The sequence below is a fragment of the Anomaloglossus baeobatrachus genome, chromosome 1 (assembly GCF_048569485.1).
Source record: "Anomaloglossus baeobatrachus isolate aAnoBae1 chromosome 1, aAnoBae1.hap1, whole genome shotgun sequence".
Classification (NCBI taxonomy): domain Eukaryota; kingdom Metazoa; phylum Chordata; class Amphibia; order Anura; family Aromobatidae; genus Anomaloglossus; species Anomaloglossus baeobatrachus.
The window spans coordinates 749,950,497-749,969,144 of record NC_134353.1 but is presented as its reverse complement, the minus strand read 5'-3'; the positions used below and the strand labels follow the sequence as shown (position 1 = coordinate 749,969,144).

At 47.3% G+C, this 18,648-nt stretch overlaps 1 protein-coding gene across 1 annotated transcript in view; it reads left to right on the top strand.

Moving 5' to 3' along the window:
- The window catches only part of PPP1CC (protein phosphatase 1 catalytic subunit gamma), a 56,835-nt gene that overhangs the window by 18,090 nt on the left and 20,097 nt on the right, over window positions 1–18,648 (top strand). The window contains exons 2-4 of the mRNA XM_075323689.1: window positions 6,360–6,491; window positions 18,012–18,242; window positions 18,472–18,576. Coding sequence (XP_075179804.1) covers window positions 6,360–6,491; window positions 18,012–18,242; window positions 18,472–18,576 — 468 coding nt within the window. The remainder of the gene's footprint in view (window positions 1–6,359; window positions 6,492–18,011; window positions 18,243–18,471; window positions 18,577–18,648) is intronic.

Below are 18,648 nucleotides of genomic sequence, written 5' to 3'. Positions count from 1 at the left end.
GGAGTCATATTGCCAGTTAAGTTTTACCGTACAGTGAACATGGGGGGGGGGGGGGGGGGGTGTAAAAATTGTACAATTGCACTTCTTTTGCAATTACACCGCACTTTGATTCCCCCCCCCCTCCATTTTCCAGTACAACATGAACGTGTCAAAAGTACAACTCGTCCAACCAGCGCTCATATTTCTATATTGACGGAAAATAAAAAAAAAATTATGGCTCTTGGAAGAAGGGGAAGGGGGGATAGAAAATCGCTAGGGACAGAAGCAGTTAAAGAAATTTTGTCTATATTACAATTGTTTTAATTGTAATCAGCGTCCTCTTGAATATACTTTGGAGGTATTGATTTACTTTATATATTACCGGTACTTGTGAGTGGATTGCTTCCCTGCTTCTAGCAGCCTGCAGTTACGTGGACCCGGTAACTATTGCAGCTGGTGCAGGGTCCGCCTCTATCAGCGATTCATCTGAAATTCAGATGAATGCTTAGCTAACACTGTGTAGAGTCAAACTCTCTCTGCACAATTATTCCAATAGCAGCCACCGGCCAATAAGAGACAAGCAGCTGACATCATATGTGTCAGCTGCTTGCCTATGATTAGCCGGCGGCTGCCATTTAAGAATAGTTGTGCAGACAGAGCTTGACTCTGTGCAGCGCCAGCAAAATGTTCATCTGAAATAAAGCACTGACTGCTGTGGCCTCTGCACCGGTGGCTGTAATCCTTACTGGGTTCATGTGCTTTGCGGCCGCAAGAGCCGGCCTGAGGAGGGCCTGACGCGGGCTGCGTGTTTGAGTCCCCTGGTGTAGAACAACGCTGACTGTCTCACCCATGTGCACATGCTGATTTGCTGTGAGCATTATGAGAGCTACTAACAGTGGGTTATGGGCTCCTCAGTTGTCCGCTCACATAACCCATTTACTGCAGAAAAAATATATACATGTAGTTAATCAGAGCCAAAGAAGCAACTACTGTATGAGTTATATGGTTATCAGTCTATAGTAGGAAAAAAAAATCTATTTTGAAAAGCAATTGTACTGTATTTGAAAAGTTAATTGGTTTTCCAAGATTTTACTGTTCCAAATTATTATGCAAAAAATATTTTTTCATATTTTCCTAAATTAACTTTATGAATTGCAGTCAGTTATTTTCCAGTCATCTACTAATCGAGTATAATTGAAATGTTTTTGATCAAACTGCCTGTGAAAACAGTATATTTTTAAAAATAATAAACACTCAAAATTCCAAATTATGCAGTTTTCAACCTTTTTATTTTGAAAAACAAAATGGTCAATTGTGAAATTATAAGCATTATCAGCTTATTACAAAATGAAATCTGTTTTCAAGTCAAAACTTAATTCTAGGTGATGTTACATTTGCACATAGGACCACTTGTTTGAAAGAAGATTCTGAACTCTCTCGTCCATTGAATTTGTCAGTTTTTGGATGGTTTGTGCTTCAATTGTTTTGCATGTGGACAGAATACCCTCCCAGAGCTGTTGCTTAGATGTGAACTGCCTCCCGCCATCATAGACACTCCTTTTGATGATGCTCCAAAGGTTCTCAATGGGGTTGAGGTCAGGGGAAGATGGTGGCCACACCATAAGTTTGTCCTCTTTTATGCCCATAGCAGCCAGAGATGCAGATGTGTTATTTGCAGCATGAGACGGTGCATTATCTTGCATGAAAATGATCTTGCTGCGGAATGCATGGTTCTTCCTCCTGAACCATGGCAGGAAGTGCTGTTTTAGAAAACTCCACATAGATTATGGAGTTCATCTTTACCCCTTCTGGGATCCTAAAGGGTCCGACAATCTCTCTCCCCATGATTCCAGCCCACAACATTACTCCACCTCCTCCTTGTTGGTGCCTTAGCCGTGTTTTCATAGGGTGTCCAGCAACCAGCCATCCTCCACTCCATCCATCTGGACCATCGAGAGTTGCACGGCACTCATTGGTGAACAAAACAGTTTGGAAGTCAGTCTTCATGTATCGTTTGGCCCACTGGAGCCGTTTCTGCTTGTGTGCAGTGGATAGAGGTGGTCGACAGGATGGCTTACGCTCAGCTGCAAACCTCTGAAGGACCCTGCATCTTGTTGTTCAGGGGACGTTGGAGGCACCAGCAGCTTCAAAGACTTGTCTGCTGCTATGACAAGGCATTTTAGCAGCTGCTCTTTTAACCTGACGCAATTGCCTGTTGGAAAGAGTCCTCGATTTCTACTTATCAGCACGCACACGCGTGTGCTGTGAATCAGCTACATACTTCTTGATTGTGCGATGATCACGATGAAATGTCTTGGCAATGTTGATTGTAGTCATGCCTGGACCTAAATACTCCACAATTTGTTGCTTCTCAGCAGCCGACACATCCTTTTTCTTTCCCATTTTGGCAAAAAATGTAGGCTGCTTAATAATATGGGACAGCCTTCTTAAGTAGTCTTGCCTTTATTTGGACACACCTTCCAAACTAATTTGCACAGGTATCTGCAATTGCTTTCAGTGATATAAAGAACCCTGACACACATCACCATCAATGAGTTTAAATGACAAACAAAAAATTTCTGACCTTATCACTCCTAAACTCTTTTTGCATAATAATTTGGAACACCGTGTACACAAGGCATTTACTTTATGGTAAAACGCCTTTTAAAATCTGCAATAAACTTCTCGTATTCTTGATAATAACTAAGGGTTCACGCTGAAACACACAAGTCCACTATCTTATGACCAGCGTTCTTTTCATAGCGTGTTTTAATTGTTACAAATATTAAGATATAATCACCTGGGACTGTATGTTCCATTGTGGATTTTATTTGCCTGGTCTAAAATTCTTGAGTTCGCCTCAAAAATCCAACCCATGTGAATGTATATTTTAGAAAATGAAAGGGCTTGTCCAGGACTATTTTAATCACTTTTTTTTTTTTCACTTTTGGCCTTAAAACTAACAGGCAGGTAATTGCTAAGTACCCACCTGCTCTGCCGGTGATTCTGTGGTTGCTCTGTTGATGTGGAGAAGCAGAAACGGTGGCAGGATTGGTGTGTGACAGCTCTGAGCAGCACCAGGTAGAACAGGCAGGTAGTTGCCATGTGTTTCACTGTAGATACTGACCACTAGTCTACTATTTCAGTATTTGCCATTTCTATACATTTGTCAGATCTGCAGATCCAAAATTTAAGGCATTTTAGAGTTCTGTGTCCACTGGTTTTGTGACTTAACAGATTTGTGACATCTCTTCGGTAGATGCTTAGGCTATGTTCACACAGGATGTTTTTGCAGCGTTTTTTTTCCTGACCAAAATTTGACCTTGTGGCAGAATGTCTCCTGGGAGTCATCTGCGGTTTTGGTGCAGTTTTTGTGGTGTTTTTACAGTTTATTTATTTATTTTTTTCTTTGATGTCAAGACCAGCAAGGGTTCAAGAGTACCCGAGTGCTGGGCCGAGCCGACCTGGTCCCAGCACTCTGATATATAAAAAAAAAAGTAAACCAAGCGCCCTATACTTACCAGTCTCCGGTGCATGCTAGAGTGTATGGGCCCCTATCACATGGGGGGCATGGGGACGAAGCATGATTGCAGTGGATGGGAGAAAATATGGCCAAACTCACTAACCCAGCTTGTTACGCCTACTAGAAGCCCATACATTCTAGGATTATCCGTACCTGCTCCCGCGGACCCTCCTACTTCCGTTGTCGCTCATTAGCCTCATGCATATTCACTGCTTCCCCCTCCCCCCCACACTGGAGTCTGCGGATCTATTGTACAGTAAAAAATAAAATTTTTAAAAAGACGTAGGGTCCCCCCATATTTTGATACCCAGCACAGATAAAGCCTACAGTTACAGGCTGCAGCCCCCAACTGTGCTTACCTGGGCTGGGTATCAAAATAACAGGGACCCCATGCTGTTTTTTTATTATTTAAATAATTAAAAAAAAAAAACAGCGTGCGGCCCCACTCAATATTGATACCCAGCCAAGATAAAGCCCACAGGAAAAAATCCTGACTTGTGCAATTGTGTGTGCATGAGATTTCAGAAATCTCAGACTTTGCAGGGACTGTAAAAAGCAGCGTTTTATTAGCATTGATTTGCATAAACTAAGGCAAATACGTAGCTAAAAAACGCCCAGTGTGAACATAGCCTTAAGCTGGAGTCACACTAAACGACAGCGACAACGACGTCGCTGTTACGTCACCATTTTCTGTGACGTAGCAGCGACCTTGTAAGTCACTGCTTAGCTGTCAAACAGCAGCCGAAGCAGCGATCATAACGACAGTGCTGCAACATGTGCAGAGAGCAGGGAGCCGCGCACACTGAGCGCTGGCTCCCTGCTCTCCTAGCTACAGTACACATCGGGTTAATTACACGATGTGTCCTGCAGCTACATGTGCAGAGAGCAGGAGCTGGCACTGGCACCGTGAGAGCGGCGGAGGCTGGTAACGAAGGTAAAGATCGGGTAACCACCTTGGTTACCCGATGTTTACCTTGGTTACAGCTTACCGCAGCTGCCAGATGCCGGCTCCTGCTCCCTGCTCGCTTCATTTCGTCGCTCACTCGGTGTCACACACAGCGATCTGTGCGTCACAGCGGGAGAGCGACGACCAAAAAATGAAGCTGGACATTCAGCAACGAGCGGCGACCTCACAGCAGGGGCCAGCTCGTTGCTGGATGTCACACACAGCGACGGGATGTCGCTGCAACGTCACAGAAAATGGTGACGTAGCAGCGACGTCGTTGTTGCTGTGTGTGACACCACCTTTAGTCTGTCCATTGAGAGATCTGCTGCTGGGTACTTGGGAGTTTACAGTGGGAGTCCTGCTGTCAGCCTCACAATGCATCATGATGTGGTCGGTTGCAATGGCAACATGGGGCATAATATAGGCACAAGCTCTGTCATTATTGGAATACTAGTAGAATTGCCTTACACAGGTCCGTTTGGTTTAATTTTTTGTCTGTGTGGTTAAAAATTTTGCTACGGAGTGGACATATGAGGTATGCTCAGACATTTTGTGTGTCTTTAGTGTTGCCCTAAAAAGATATAAAGGGAACATGTAATGTAAAAAAGTGTTAATAACCTGCTTATATGGGGTTAATAGCATTCTAAAACTGTGTGGCCACTGCACTGAAAGCCTGGCTACTGATAGGAAATTAACTTTATTCCTCCATACCTCTGACTGAAAGCCCGACAGATGATGGGAAGAATAAAGTTAATTTCCTCCCAGTAGCTGGGCTTTCAATGCGGCATTCATGTGACTTTAGAATGGTAGTAAAGGGAGCTTGTCAGGTCCACGAGCAGTTCTGGGTGCATGTTTCAGCAACTAGTAGCATACATAAACAGATATTTAGAAAAAGTATTTCTAAAGATCCTTTGAAATGCTAATAAGCGTATGGACTAGTCGCAAGGGCATTATTTTCCCCGACTAGTCCATCCTCTTAACATGTTATCATGCCCATAGGGGCGAGCTAACATGCCATGCAAAGCCTATTGCCCAGCGTCATCGGCGGTGACGTGGGAACCTGTGTTAGTTGTCACCGCCTCATATGCCCAAATTAGTGTCAGTCTGCACAATCAGAAGTCCCAGTACTTCTAGTCATGCACACTATGAAGCTGGGTGTACGCGTCCCAGCTTCAGAGAGGTTTAGTGCGCATGACCGGAAGTGCCGAGACTTATGATCGGACGCACTGACCCTAAACCCAGCGCCTGAAGCCGTGACGACGGACACAAGTACACACGTCACCGCTGATGATGCTGGGCAAAAGGCTTTGCATGGCATGTTAGCACGCACCTGTGGGCGTGCTAAGAGGGCGTACTAGTCACTGGGAAATAACGCCCTTGCGACTAGTCCATGCGCTCAATAGCATATCATAAAAGATCTTTAGAAATACTTTTTCTAAAGATCTCTATCTATGCTAGTGTGTACAGGGTTGGTTAGGCAGGGAATAGCAATATGCACCCAGGACTGCTCATGGTTCTGGGTCCATATTGTCCCTGACAGGTTCACTTTAACCTACTGATTGACCCCATATCTGCAGGTTATTAGTTTTGTTTTATTCCATCACAGTTCCCTTTAAATTAATATTTCCTTTTTGTATTCCTTTTTTCTAACATGTTCATCTTCCAAAGTGCCTGACTTACCTGTGTGCCAAATTTTGGAAAGATTATGCATAGCTATACAACTGAACCAAAGAACAGACAACATAAATTCATTTTTATATAAAGATTGCTATTATAACGTCCCAAGAAACTTTAGAAATAGTATAGAAAACTACAACTCCTCCTGAAAGTTAATGCATAATAATCAATGATTATACCTGCCTTTAGCATACATACAAGCTGTTTTTATTACGTTTTATTTCTTATTTTTAGTAAGAGGATCAAAGCCTGGAAAAAATGTCCAGCTTCAAGAAAATGAAATTAGAGGGCTATGCTTGAAGTCTCGTGAAATATTCCTCAGTCAACCAATTTTGCTTGAACTTGAAGCACCTCTTAAAATCTGTGGTAAGTACATGTTTCATTTTAAAGAGCATGTTTCTAGAAGATCTATCTGTTTGAGTTGAGCACTTATTAGGACTAATTTTTTGGGGGGCTCTTAAAGTGAATCTGTTACCAGGTGTTTGCTACCTCATCTGAGAGTAGCGTAAAGTAGGGAAAGAGACTGATTCCAGTAATGTCATTAAGGGTACGTTGCCACGATCATTTTACTCACTTTTTTGATTCTGCGTATTTTTGCTGCATCCAAAACACTACATTTTACAGTACAAGCAAAGTGGACGGGATTAAAAGAACTCGTGTCCACTGTGCTTCTTTTACGCCGCATAAACTCAATCGTAGTGCATTGTTTTCCAAGCCACAACACGTCAATTTGTCTTGCCCAATTTTCTCTTGTGGCTTTTCCAATAGACTTGCATTAGATGCGGAAAATCCACAGGTGTTTTTGGTGCGGAATTGCACGTAATACGCACCTAATGATACCAATTTCAAGACGTTTTTAAAAACAAACAGCTTTATTTGAATTTGGGGTTGCAAGGGGGGAGAGACCTGAGAAGACTTCAAGGGTCGAGTTTAGCAGAGTAGACGTCAAGGGCCTAAAGGCAAGGGTTGATATTTTAAAGGAAGAACAATGGGAAAGACCTAAAGAAACCAGAATGGATGTCCAAAAATTACATCACTTGCTGAAAAATAAAAAGGAAACATACAAGTGGAAGATGGGGATTATGTCTAAGGAAGACGACATGGCAGTTTGTAGACACTACAAGATAAAGGCCGCTTTACACGCAGCGACTTATCGTGCGATCGCATGTGCGATCGCACCCGCCCCCATTGTTTGTGCAACACGGGCAATTCGTTAACCCCCGTCACACGTACTTACCTTCCAAACGACCTTGCTGTGGCCGGCGAACATCCTCTTCCTGAAGGGGGAGGGACGTTCGGCATCACAGCAACGTCACACAGCGGCCGCCCAAAAGAAGCAGAGGGGCGGAGATGAGCGGGACGTAACATCCCACCTACCTCCTTCCTTCCGCATTGCCGGCGGGACACAGGTAAGCTGCAGTTAATCATTCCCGGGGTGTCACACGGAGAGACGTGTGCTGCCTCGGGAACAATGAACAACCGGCACACAGAAGGACGTTCGATATTTATTTATTATTTTTTTTTTGAAAATGAGCGACGTGTCAACGAGCAACGATAAGGTGAGTATTTTTGCTCGTTCAGTCGCTCGTAGGTGCCACACACTACGATGCTGGATGTGCGTCACTAACGACGTGACCCCGACGACATATCGTTAGATATATCGTAGCGTGGAACGGGCCCTTTAGCGTCCCAAAGGAGCTAAGGCCGAACATGAATTGAGGCTTGCTAAAGAGGCCAAGAGTAAGGTAAAAGGATTTTTGGGTGTGTTTAAAAGAGAAAGAAAAGAAAAAGAGACCATTAACCCCTTAACGACCGCGGGCCGTAAAATTACGTCCTAGCGGTCATAACGTTACTGCCCGCGGTCTCCTGGCAGCAGCATGCTGCGATCGGTGCACATCTCAGCTGATTTTCACAGCTGAGATGTGTGCCTGCTAGGCACGAGCAGAATCGTTATCTGCTCGTGCCGTTTAACCCCTGTAATGGCGCTGTCAATATGTGACAGCGCCATTATAAACGCGATCGCGGTAAAGTTTTACTTGCCGCCCGATACCAGAAGTCACGTGACCTGATCACGTGACTTCCGATGGTTGTCATGGTAGCACAGGGTCATGTGATGACTCCAGTGCTAGACATGAACTACTTTCACTTTCGCTTTCCACGGAGGCCAGGGAAGCAGAAAGTGCACGTATCTGCTGTTTACAGCTGTGTAGCTGTGATCAGCAGATAGTGCAGAGCGATCGGATTGCTGATCGCAATAGCCCCCTAGGGGGACTAGTAAAATCAAAAAAAGTGAAGAAAAAAGTTTTAAATTAAAAAAAAAAAACAAAAAAACATAAGTTCAAATCACCCCCCTTTCGCCCCATTGAAAATTAAAGGGTTAAAAAAATAAAAAAATATACACACATTTGGTATCGCCGCGTTCAGAAACGCCCGATCTATCAAAATATAAAATTAATCTGATCAGTAAACGGCGTAGCGGCAAAAAAATTCCAAACGCCAAAATGACGTTTTTTTGTTGCCACAACCTTTGCACAAAATGCGATAACAGGCGATCAAAACGTAGCATCTGCGCAAAAATTGTACCGTTAAAAACGACAGCTCGAGTCGCAAAAAATAAGCAGTCACTGAGCCTCAGATCCCGAAAAATGAGAACGCTACGGGTCACAGAATATGGCGTAAAACGTGCGCCACTTTTTTCAGACAAACTTCCGAATTTTTTTAACCCCTTATATAAAAGTAAACCTATACATGTTTGGTGTCTATGAACTCGCACTGTCCTGAGGCATCACACCCACACATCGGTTTTACCATACAGTGAACACTGTGAATAAAATATCTCAAAAACAATAGTGCTATCGCACTTTTTTTGCAATTTTTCTGCATTTGGAATTTTTTTGCCATTTTCCAGTACACGTTATGGTAAAACCTATGGTTTCATTGAAAAGTACAGCTTGGTCCGCAAAAAAATGAGCCCTCACATGACCAAATTGACTGAAAAATAAAAAAGTTACGTCTCTTAGAAAAAGAATGCCGAAAAAAAAAAAGGAAAGCGAAAAATCGGCCGGTCGTGAAGGGGTTAAAGTCGTGCAGATGAAAAAGGTGAAACGGTCAACTAGGAGAAACAGCAGGTGGAGATACTAAATTTGTATTTCGTATCGGTCTTCTCCCAAAAAACTAATGGAAGCATCCACAATAATCATGATAGAAATGGTCAGGAGGAGTCAAAGTTGGCAATAAGCAAGGTATTGATGGGAGAATAATTAGCCAAGGTAAAGGAAATAAATTCCCCAGGACCAGATGATTTACACCCTAGAGTCCTGAAAGAGATGGCAGAGGTAATAGTACAGCATGCCTTAATCTTCAGGAAGTCATGAGAAACAGGAGAGGTCCCTCTAGATTGGGCAAATGTGGTTCCTATCTATGAAAAGGGGGAAATTATAGGCCAGTAAGCTTGACCTTCACACCATGAAACCTTCTTGAGCCAGCACGGCTTTATTACCAATAGATCTTGTCAGACCAACTTGATTTCCTTCTACAACAAAGTCACTGACTGGTTGGACCAGGGGAATGCTGTGGATATAGTATACCTGGACTCCAGTAAGGCATTTGCAATGTGATACTTTATCATACTTGAAAAAATGATCAACTACGGAATTAACAAAAATATCAGATGGCTTCACAACTGGCTTAATGATCAGGCACAACGAGTAATACTAATTGGCTGCACATCGTTCTGGAGGAAAAGTGGGGTGCATCCAGGCTCTGTCCTGCCCCCAGTACTGTTTACTATTTTTTTTTATACATGATCTGGACAATGGAATGATTGGGAAACATAAAATTTGCAGATGATATGAAGATTGAAGGAATAGCCAACACTTGAGAGGAAAGAGTGTATTCGAAAAGCATCTAGACACTCAAACAATGGGCGAGGCAAACAGAATGGTGTTTATCAGGGACAAATGCAAAGTCTTTACATCTGGGTAAAAGAAATGTAAAAAGCTATAGTATGGGAGGAATAGAACTAGGTGATGGCACAGGGGAAAAGGACTTGGGCATAATAGATCCCAGATTCAGCATGAGCTGTCGGTGTGATGGTACAGCTAAGGCTGCTTTCACACATCCGGTTTTTCCTGTGCGGCACAATCCGGCGCTTTGCAGAAAAACCGCAACCGTTTTTTTTTGCATAGACTTTCATTAGTGCCGGATTGTGCCGCATGGGCTTGCGGTCGGTCCGGTTTTTGCCGCATGCGGCAGATTTAGCCGATGCGGCGGCCGGATGGAACGTTGCCTGGCACGGTTTTTTGTCCGGCAAAAAAATCTGCATCGCGACGCATCCGGCCGATGCGGCGCGATTTGCATTGCATGCCTATGGACGCGGCAAACACCGCATCCGGCCGCCGCATGCGGTTTTTTTTCCACTGCACATGCTCAGTAGCGGGCCGCATGTCAAAAACTTATGCAAAGGATGTGGTATTGTCGTCGCATCCGTTGCATAGGTTTTAGAGCCGGATTGGCCGCCTCTGCTAAAACCGGAGGTGTGGAAACAGCCTCACAGGCCAACAAATCCCTTACGTCCGGAGGAAGTGAGAGCAGCAGCCCTTTACCACTCTTTTATGGACTTGTTCCAAGAGCCAGTCGCTGTTTTTTTTTGTTTTTAAATTTATAACTAGAATTGGTTAGTGTGTTGAGATACATGTGTTGAGATACATGGAACTTCTCAAATTCTTCTATACAAACAAATATTCACCCCCCCAACCTCATTCTGCATGTTAATGCTATTGTGATACCTAAGTTATATAGTTCTGTTACTTTAATACAATAGATACAGTTAGAGAAACTGTTTGTATTTGTGTTTCTGCCTATTCAAACCCCGCTGCCTCTGGTGGGATACGACAGGCTGAGATATGGCAGCCATTGACCGTTCTACCTCCAGCCATCCCTTCACAGGCGTAGAAGCCAGCTCCAGTCCCAGCAGACACAGCTGTATTCTGCTGCCGCCTCCCTCTGCTGAGGGTCCGCACTCTGTGACGTAACGGTGTCTGATTGCAGTGAACTTGTAATCTGAATGTATAGCTACATCCTTTTGTATGTCTCCAGTGATAGAAGACTATGTAATACGTGTACAAAAAAAGAAGGGAATTTTGTTTACTTACCGTAAATTCCTTTTTTTCTAGCTCCTATTGGGAGACCCAGACAATTGGGTGTATAGCTTCTGCCTCCGGAGGCCACACAAAGTATTACACTTTAAAAAGTGTAACCCCTCCCCTCTGCCTATACACCCTCCCGTGCATCACGGGCCCATCAGTTTTGGTGCCAAAGCAGGAAGGAGGAAACTTATAAATTGGTCTAAGGTAAATTCAATCCGAAGGATGTTCGGAGAACTGAAACCATGAACCAAAAGAACAATTCAAAATGAACAACGTGTACACAAAAGAACAGCCCGAAGGGAACAGGGGCGGGTGCTGGGTCTCCCAATAGGAGCTAGAAGAAAAGGAATTTACGGTAAGTAAACAAAATTCCCTTCTTCTTTGTCGCTCCATTGGGAGACCCAGACAATTGGGACGTCCAAAAGCAGTCCCTGGGTGGGTAAAAGAATACCTCGATAAAAAGAGCCGAAAAACGGCCCCCTCTTACAGGTGGGCAACCGCCGCCTGAAGGACTCGCCTACCTAGGCTGGCATCTGCCGAAGCATAGGCATGCACCTGATAGTGTTTCGTGAAAGTGTGCAGACTCGACCAGGTAGCCGCCTGACACACCTGCTGAGCCGTAGCCTGGTGCCGCAATGCCCAGGATGCACCCACGGCTCTGGTAGAATGGGCTTTCAGCCCTGAAGGAATCGGAAGCCCAGAAGAACGGTAGGCTTCAAGAATCGGTTCCTTGATCCACCGAGCCAAGGTTTACTTGGAAGCCTGCGACCCCTTACGCTGGCTAGCGACAGGGACAAAGAGCGCATCAGAACGGCGCAGGGGCGCCGTGCGAGACATGTAGAGCCGGAGTGCTCTCACTAGATCTAACAAGTGCAAATCCTTTTCACATTGGTGAACTGGATGAGGGCAAAAAGAAGGTAAGGAGATATCCTGATTGAGATGAAAAGGGGATACCACCTTAGGGAGAAATTCCGGGACCGGACGCAGAACCACCTTATCCTGGTGAAAAACCAGGAAAGGGGCTTTGCATGACAGCGCTGCCAACTCCGACACTCTACGGAGCGATGTAACTGCCACTAGAAAAGCCACCTTCTGCGAAAGACGTGATAGACATCCCGCAGCGGCTCGAAAGGTGGTTTCTGAAGAGCCTTTAGCACTCTGTTAAGATCCCATGGTTCCAGCGGCCGCTTGTAAGGTGGGACTATGTGGCAAACTCCCTGCAGGAACGTGCGGACCTGCGGGAGCCTGGCTAGACGCTTTTGAAAGAACACGGAAAGCGCCGATACTTGTCCCTTGAGAGAGCCGAGAGACAAACCCTTGTCCATTCCGGATTGAAGGAAAGAAAGAAAAGTGGGTAAGGCAAACGGCCAGGGGGTAAAACCCTGATCAGAGCACCAGGATAAGAAGATCCTCCAAGTCCTGTGATAGATCTTGGCGGACGTTGGTTTCCTGGCCTGTCTCATAGTGGCAATGACATCTTGAGATAACCCTGAGGACGCTAGGAGCCAGGACTCAATGGCCACACAGTCAGGTTGAGGGCCGCAGAATTCAGATGGAAAAATGGCCCTTGAGACAGCAAGTCTGGTCGGTCTGGAAGTGCCCACGGTTGACCCACCGTGAGGTGCCACAGATCCGGGTACCACGACCTCCTCGGCCAGTCTGGAGCGACGAGGATGGCGCGGCGGCAGTCGGACCTGATCTTGCGTAACACTCTGGGCAGCAGCGCCAGAGGAGGAAATACATAAGGCAGTCGAAACTGCGACCAATCCTGAACTAATGCATCCGCCGCCAGAGCTCTGTGATCTTGAGACCGTGCCATGAATGCCGGGACTTTGTTGTTGTGCCGAGACGCCATGAGGTCGACGTCCGGCGTTCCCCAGCGGCAACAGATCTCTTGAAACACGTCCGGGTGAAGAGACCATTCCCCTGCGTCCATGCCCTGGCGACTGAGAAAGTCTGCTTCCCAGTTTTCTACGCCCGGGATGTGAACTGCGGAGATGGTGGAGGCTGTGGCCTCCGCCCACAGCAGAATCCGACGAATTTCTTGGAAGGCTTGACGACTGCGTGTGCCGCCCTGGTGGTTGATGTACGCGACCGCCGTGGCGTTGTCCGACTGTATGCGGATCTGCCTGCCCTCCAGCCACCGATGGAACGCCTTTAGGGCTAGATACACTGCCCTTATCTCCAGAACATTGATCTGAAGGGAGGACTCTGTCGGAGTCCAGGTTCCCTGAGCCCTGTGGTGGAGAAGACCGCTCCCCACCCTGACAGACTCGCGTCCGTCGTGACCACAGCCCAGGATGGGGGCAGGAAGGATTTTCCCTTCGACAAAGAAGTGGGAAGAAGCCACCACTGAAGAGAGGTTTTGGCTGCTAGTGAAAGAGAGACGTTCCTGTCTAGGGACGTCGACCTCCTGTCCCATTTGCGGAGAATGTCCCATTGAAGTGGACGCAGATGAAACTGCGCAAAGGGAACTGCCTCCATTGCTGCCACCATCTTCCCTAGGAAGTGCATGAGGCGCCTCAAGGGGTGTGACTGGGCCCGAAGGAGAGAGTGCACCCCTGTCTGTAGCGACCGCTGTTTGTCCAGCGGAAGCTTCACTATCGCTGAGAGAGTATGAAACTCCATCCCGAGGTACGTCAGTGATTGGGTCGGTGTCAATTTTGACTTTGGGAAATTGATGATCCAGCCGAATCTCTGGAGAGTCTCCAGAGCAATGGTCAAGCTGTGTTGACATGCCACCCGGGAGGGTGCCTTGACTAGGAGATCGTCTAAGTAAGGGATCACCGAGTGGCCCTGAGAGTGTAGGACCGCCACCACTGCTGCCATGACTTTGGTGAAGACCCGTGGGGCTGTCGCCAGGCCAAAGGGCAGTGCCACGAACTGAAGGGGTTCGTCCCCGATGGCGAAACGCAGGAAGCGTTGATGCTCTGGTGCAATCGGCACATGGAGATAAGCATCCCTGATGTCGATAGATGCTAGGAAGTCTCCTTGGGACATCGAGGCGATGACAGAGCGGAGAGATTCCATCCGGAACCGTCTGGTTCTCACGTGTCTGTTGAGCAGTTTGAGGTCCAGAACAGGACGGAATGAGCCGTCCTTTTTTGGCACCACGAACAAGTTGGAGTAAAAACCGCGACCACGTTCTTGAAGGGGAACGGGGATCACAACTCCTTCTGCCTTCAGAGTGTTCACCGCCTGAAAAAGTGCATCGGCTCGCTTGGGGGCCGGAGATGTTCTGAAGAAACGAGTCGGAGGACGAGAACTGAGCTCTATCCTGTAACCGTGAGACAGAATGTCTCACCCATCGGTCTTGGACATGTGGCCACCAGGCGTCGCAAAAGCGGGAGAGCCTGCCACCGACCGAGGATGCGGTTTGGGGAGGCCGAAAGTCATGAGGAGGCCGCCTTGGAGGCGGTTCCTCCGGCGGTCTTTTTAGGACGTGACTTAGACCGCCATGCAGAAGAGTTCCTCTGGCCCTTCTCTGACCTGTTGGACGTGGAGGAACGGGACCTTGCTTTGGGCCGAAAGGACCGAAACCTCGGTTGTATCTTTCGTTGCTGAGGTCGGTTTGGTTTGGACTGGGGTAAGGACGAGTCCTTTCCCTTGGATTGTTTAATAATTTCGTCCAATTGCTCGCCAAACAAACAGTCGCCAGCAAATGGCAAACCGGTTAAGAACTTCTTCGAAGCAGAGTCTGCCTTCCATTCGCGTAGCCACATGGCCCTGCGGACTGCCACCGAAATGGCGGATGCTACCGCCGTACGGCTCGCAGAGTCCAGGACAGCATTAATGGCGTAGGACGCAAACGCCGACGCCTGAGAGGTTAAGGACACCACTTGCGGAGCAGACGTACGTGTGACTGCATTAATCTGCGCATGACAAGCTGAGATAGCTTGGAGTGCCCATACGGCTGCGAATGCTGGAGCAAAAGACGCGCCGATAGCTTCATAGATGGATTTCAACCAGAGCTCCATCTGTCTGTCAGTGGCATCTTTGAGTGAAGCCCCATCTTCCACTGCAACTATGGATCTAGCCGCCAGTCTGGAGACTGGAGGATCCACCTTGGGACACTGAGCCCAGCCCTTGACAACGTCAGGGGGGAAGGGATAACGTGTATCCTTAAGGCGCTTGGAAAAACGCTTATCTGGACAAGCTCGGTGTTTCTGGACTGCCTCTCTGAAGTCGGAGTGATCCAGAAACGTACTCAATGTACGCTTGGGAAACCTGAAACGGAATTTCTCCTGCTGAGAAGCTGACTCCTCAATTGGAGGAGCTGGGGGAGAAATATCCAACACCTGATTGATGGTCGCTATAAGGTCATTCACTATGGCGTCACCTTCAGGTGTATCTAGGTTGAGAGCGGCCTCAGGATCAGAATCCGGATGCTACCGCTGTACGGCTCGCAGAGTCCAGGACGGCGTTCATGGCGTAGGACGAAAAGGCCGACGCCTGAGAAGCCAAAGACACAACCTGTGGGGCAGAGGTACGTGTGACCGCATTAATCTCAGACAGACAAGCTGAGATAGCTTGGAGTGCTCACACGGCTGCGAAGGCCGGAGCAAAAGACGCGCCTATGGCTTCATAGATGGATTTCATCATGAGCTCTATTTGCCTGTCAGTGGCATCCTTGAGCGATGAACCATCTGCCACTGATACTACGGATCTAGCCGCCAGTCTGGAGACTGGAGGATCCACCTTGGGACACTGAGCCCAACCCTTAACTACGTCAGGGGGGAAGGGGTAACGTGTGTCATTAAGGCGCTTAGTAAAGCGCTTGTCCGGAAATGCTCTGTGCTTCTGGACAGCATCTCTGAAGTTAGAGTGATCGAAAAACGCACTCCGTGTACGTTTGGGAAACCTAAACTGGTGTTTCTCCTGCTGCGAAGCCGACTCCTCTATAGGTGGAGTTGGGGGAGAAAGGTCTAGCACCTGGTTGATGGACGTTATAAGGTCATTTACTATGGCGTCCCCTTCAGGTGTATCAAGGTTGAGAGCAACGTCAGGATCAGAGCCCTGAGCTGCGACCTCCGCTTCATCCTCCAGAGAGTCCTCATGCTGAGACCCCGAACAGCGTGATGAAGTCGGGGAAGGTTCCCAGCGAGCCCGCTTAGCCGGTCTGGGGCTGCGGTCCGTGTCGGAGTCCTCACCGTGGGACCTGGGTGCCACCCCAGGAGCACTTTGCTGTGCCGACCGAGAGGGGCCTGGGGGCGATGAACTCAGTGTCCTGGCCCTGTGTTACCGGTCTGGACTGCAAAGCTTCTAGTATCTTAGCAGACCATCTGTCCATAGACTGAGCCATGGAATGTGAGAGGGACTCAGAGAGTTTCTCAGTCAAAATTGCAAACTCTGTCCCTGCCATCTGGACAGTGGAAGCCGGCGGTTCTACCTGAGCCGAGGGTCCCACCAGTGCCTGAGGCTCTGGCTGAGTGAGTGCCACAGGGGCCGAGCATTGCACACAATGAGGGTAGGTGGAACCTGCAGGTAACATAGCCGCACAAGAGGTACAGGTTGCAAAATAAGCCTGTGCCTTGGCACCCTTGCTCTTTGTGGACGACATGCTGTTGTCTCCTCTTAGAGTAATCAGTGAGGGTATATAGCCAAAAGCAAATAATGCTGCCGAACAGAGAAAATGTAATATATATATATATAATATATTACACTTCGGCACCCAAGGGGGGCCAGCACCTGGTAACCGGTGTGGCTTACCGACCGCCCAAAGCGGTTGTGTGTCCACCAGATTCCCTGCCTGGGCCTCCCAGAGCTGCAGAGCTTGTTCTGAAATCCTCCACCGGCAGTAGTGATTATAACAATGGCTGCCAGCGTTCTGAGGGGAGGAGGGAGCCGTGGGCGTGCCTAAAAAAGTGCGGGAATCTGGTGCCCCACAGTGCTCAGTGAGGGGGGGAGGAGGATACCTAAGTATGCTCCAGCCCTCACTGCCGACGTCCAGTCGGCCGTCCCGCCCTTACCCCTGACTGGCAGGCCCGGGGGCGGGAGTATATGGTACTAGGCCGCAAAAGCCGGGGACTAAAGTTAATAACGCGGCCGGCAAACAGGCGCGGTCGGCGTGGTAGTCCCGGTCTCACAAACCACACAGCAGCCGCTGCAGCGTCTGTAACACAGGCGCTGCATGCACCGTCCCTAAGGGGACACAGAGTACCTTTTGGATGCAGGGCCTGTCCCTGATGATATCCAGTCTCCTGTCCGTCAGATTCCCCCAGGGGCTGCGGAGGGAGCCCGGTCCCAGTGAATGGTGACCAGTTAGGATCCCACTTCTCCCAGAGCCTCTAAGGGATGGGGAAGGAAAACTGCATGTGGCTCCAGCCTTTGTACCCGCAATGGGTACCTCAACCTTAACAGCACCGCCGACTTAGTGGGGTGAGAAGGGAGCATGCCGGGAGCCCTGTTAGGGGCCCTCTTTTCTTCCATCCGATACAATCAGCAGCTGCTGCTGACTAAAATGTGGAGCTTGCGTGAATGTGTGCCTCCTTCAACACAAAGCATAAAATTGATGGGCCCGTGATGCACGGGAGGGTGTATAGGCAGAGGGGAGGGGTTACACTTTTTAAAGTGTAATACTTTGTGTGGCCTCCGGAGGCAGAAGCTATACACCCCAATTGTCTGGGTCTCCCAATGGAGCGACAAAGAAAATAAATGTGTAAAATGCCTAAACATCCTGTCTTTCCTCTTTCTCAGAGTGGACAGGCCTGTGCTTATCTATACACATTACTCTTTGCAGGTGATATACATGGGCAATACTATGATTTGCTTCGACTATTTGAATATGGTGGATTTCCTCCTGAAAGCAATTACCTATTTCTTGGTGACTACGTGGATCGGGGGAAACAGTCCTTGGAAACTATTTGTCTCCTTTTGGCATATAAAATAAAATATCCAGAAAACTTCTTCCTCCTTCGAGGCAATCATGAGTGTGCCAGCATTAACAGGATCTATGGATTTTATGATGAATGTAAGTATAGTTTTGGATTTTTGGCTTTCAGTAGACATGTTTTTTAATATTAATGTCATTGAAATTTGGTGCCCTTAGCGTGGCTGAAGTCTGGATCTGTTCTGTTCATGAAGAACAGATGGTTGAAATAGTGCGTTCGCCTCAGGCTGCACCAGTATAAAATTGTGGTAGTGAATCATGTTTATAAAAATGCTCTTATGTGAATATTCTTTGTCCATTTTCTTTTTAGGTAAACGAAGGTATAATATTAAATTATGGAAAACCTTTACAGACTGCTTCAATTGTTTGCCAATAGCAGCAATAGTTGATGAGAAGATTTTTTGCTGCCATGGAGGCAAGTTACAAAAATAAAACAAAACAACTTTGTGTATGCATTGCTTTGCCATTGTCGTGATGTCTAAGCCTG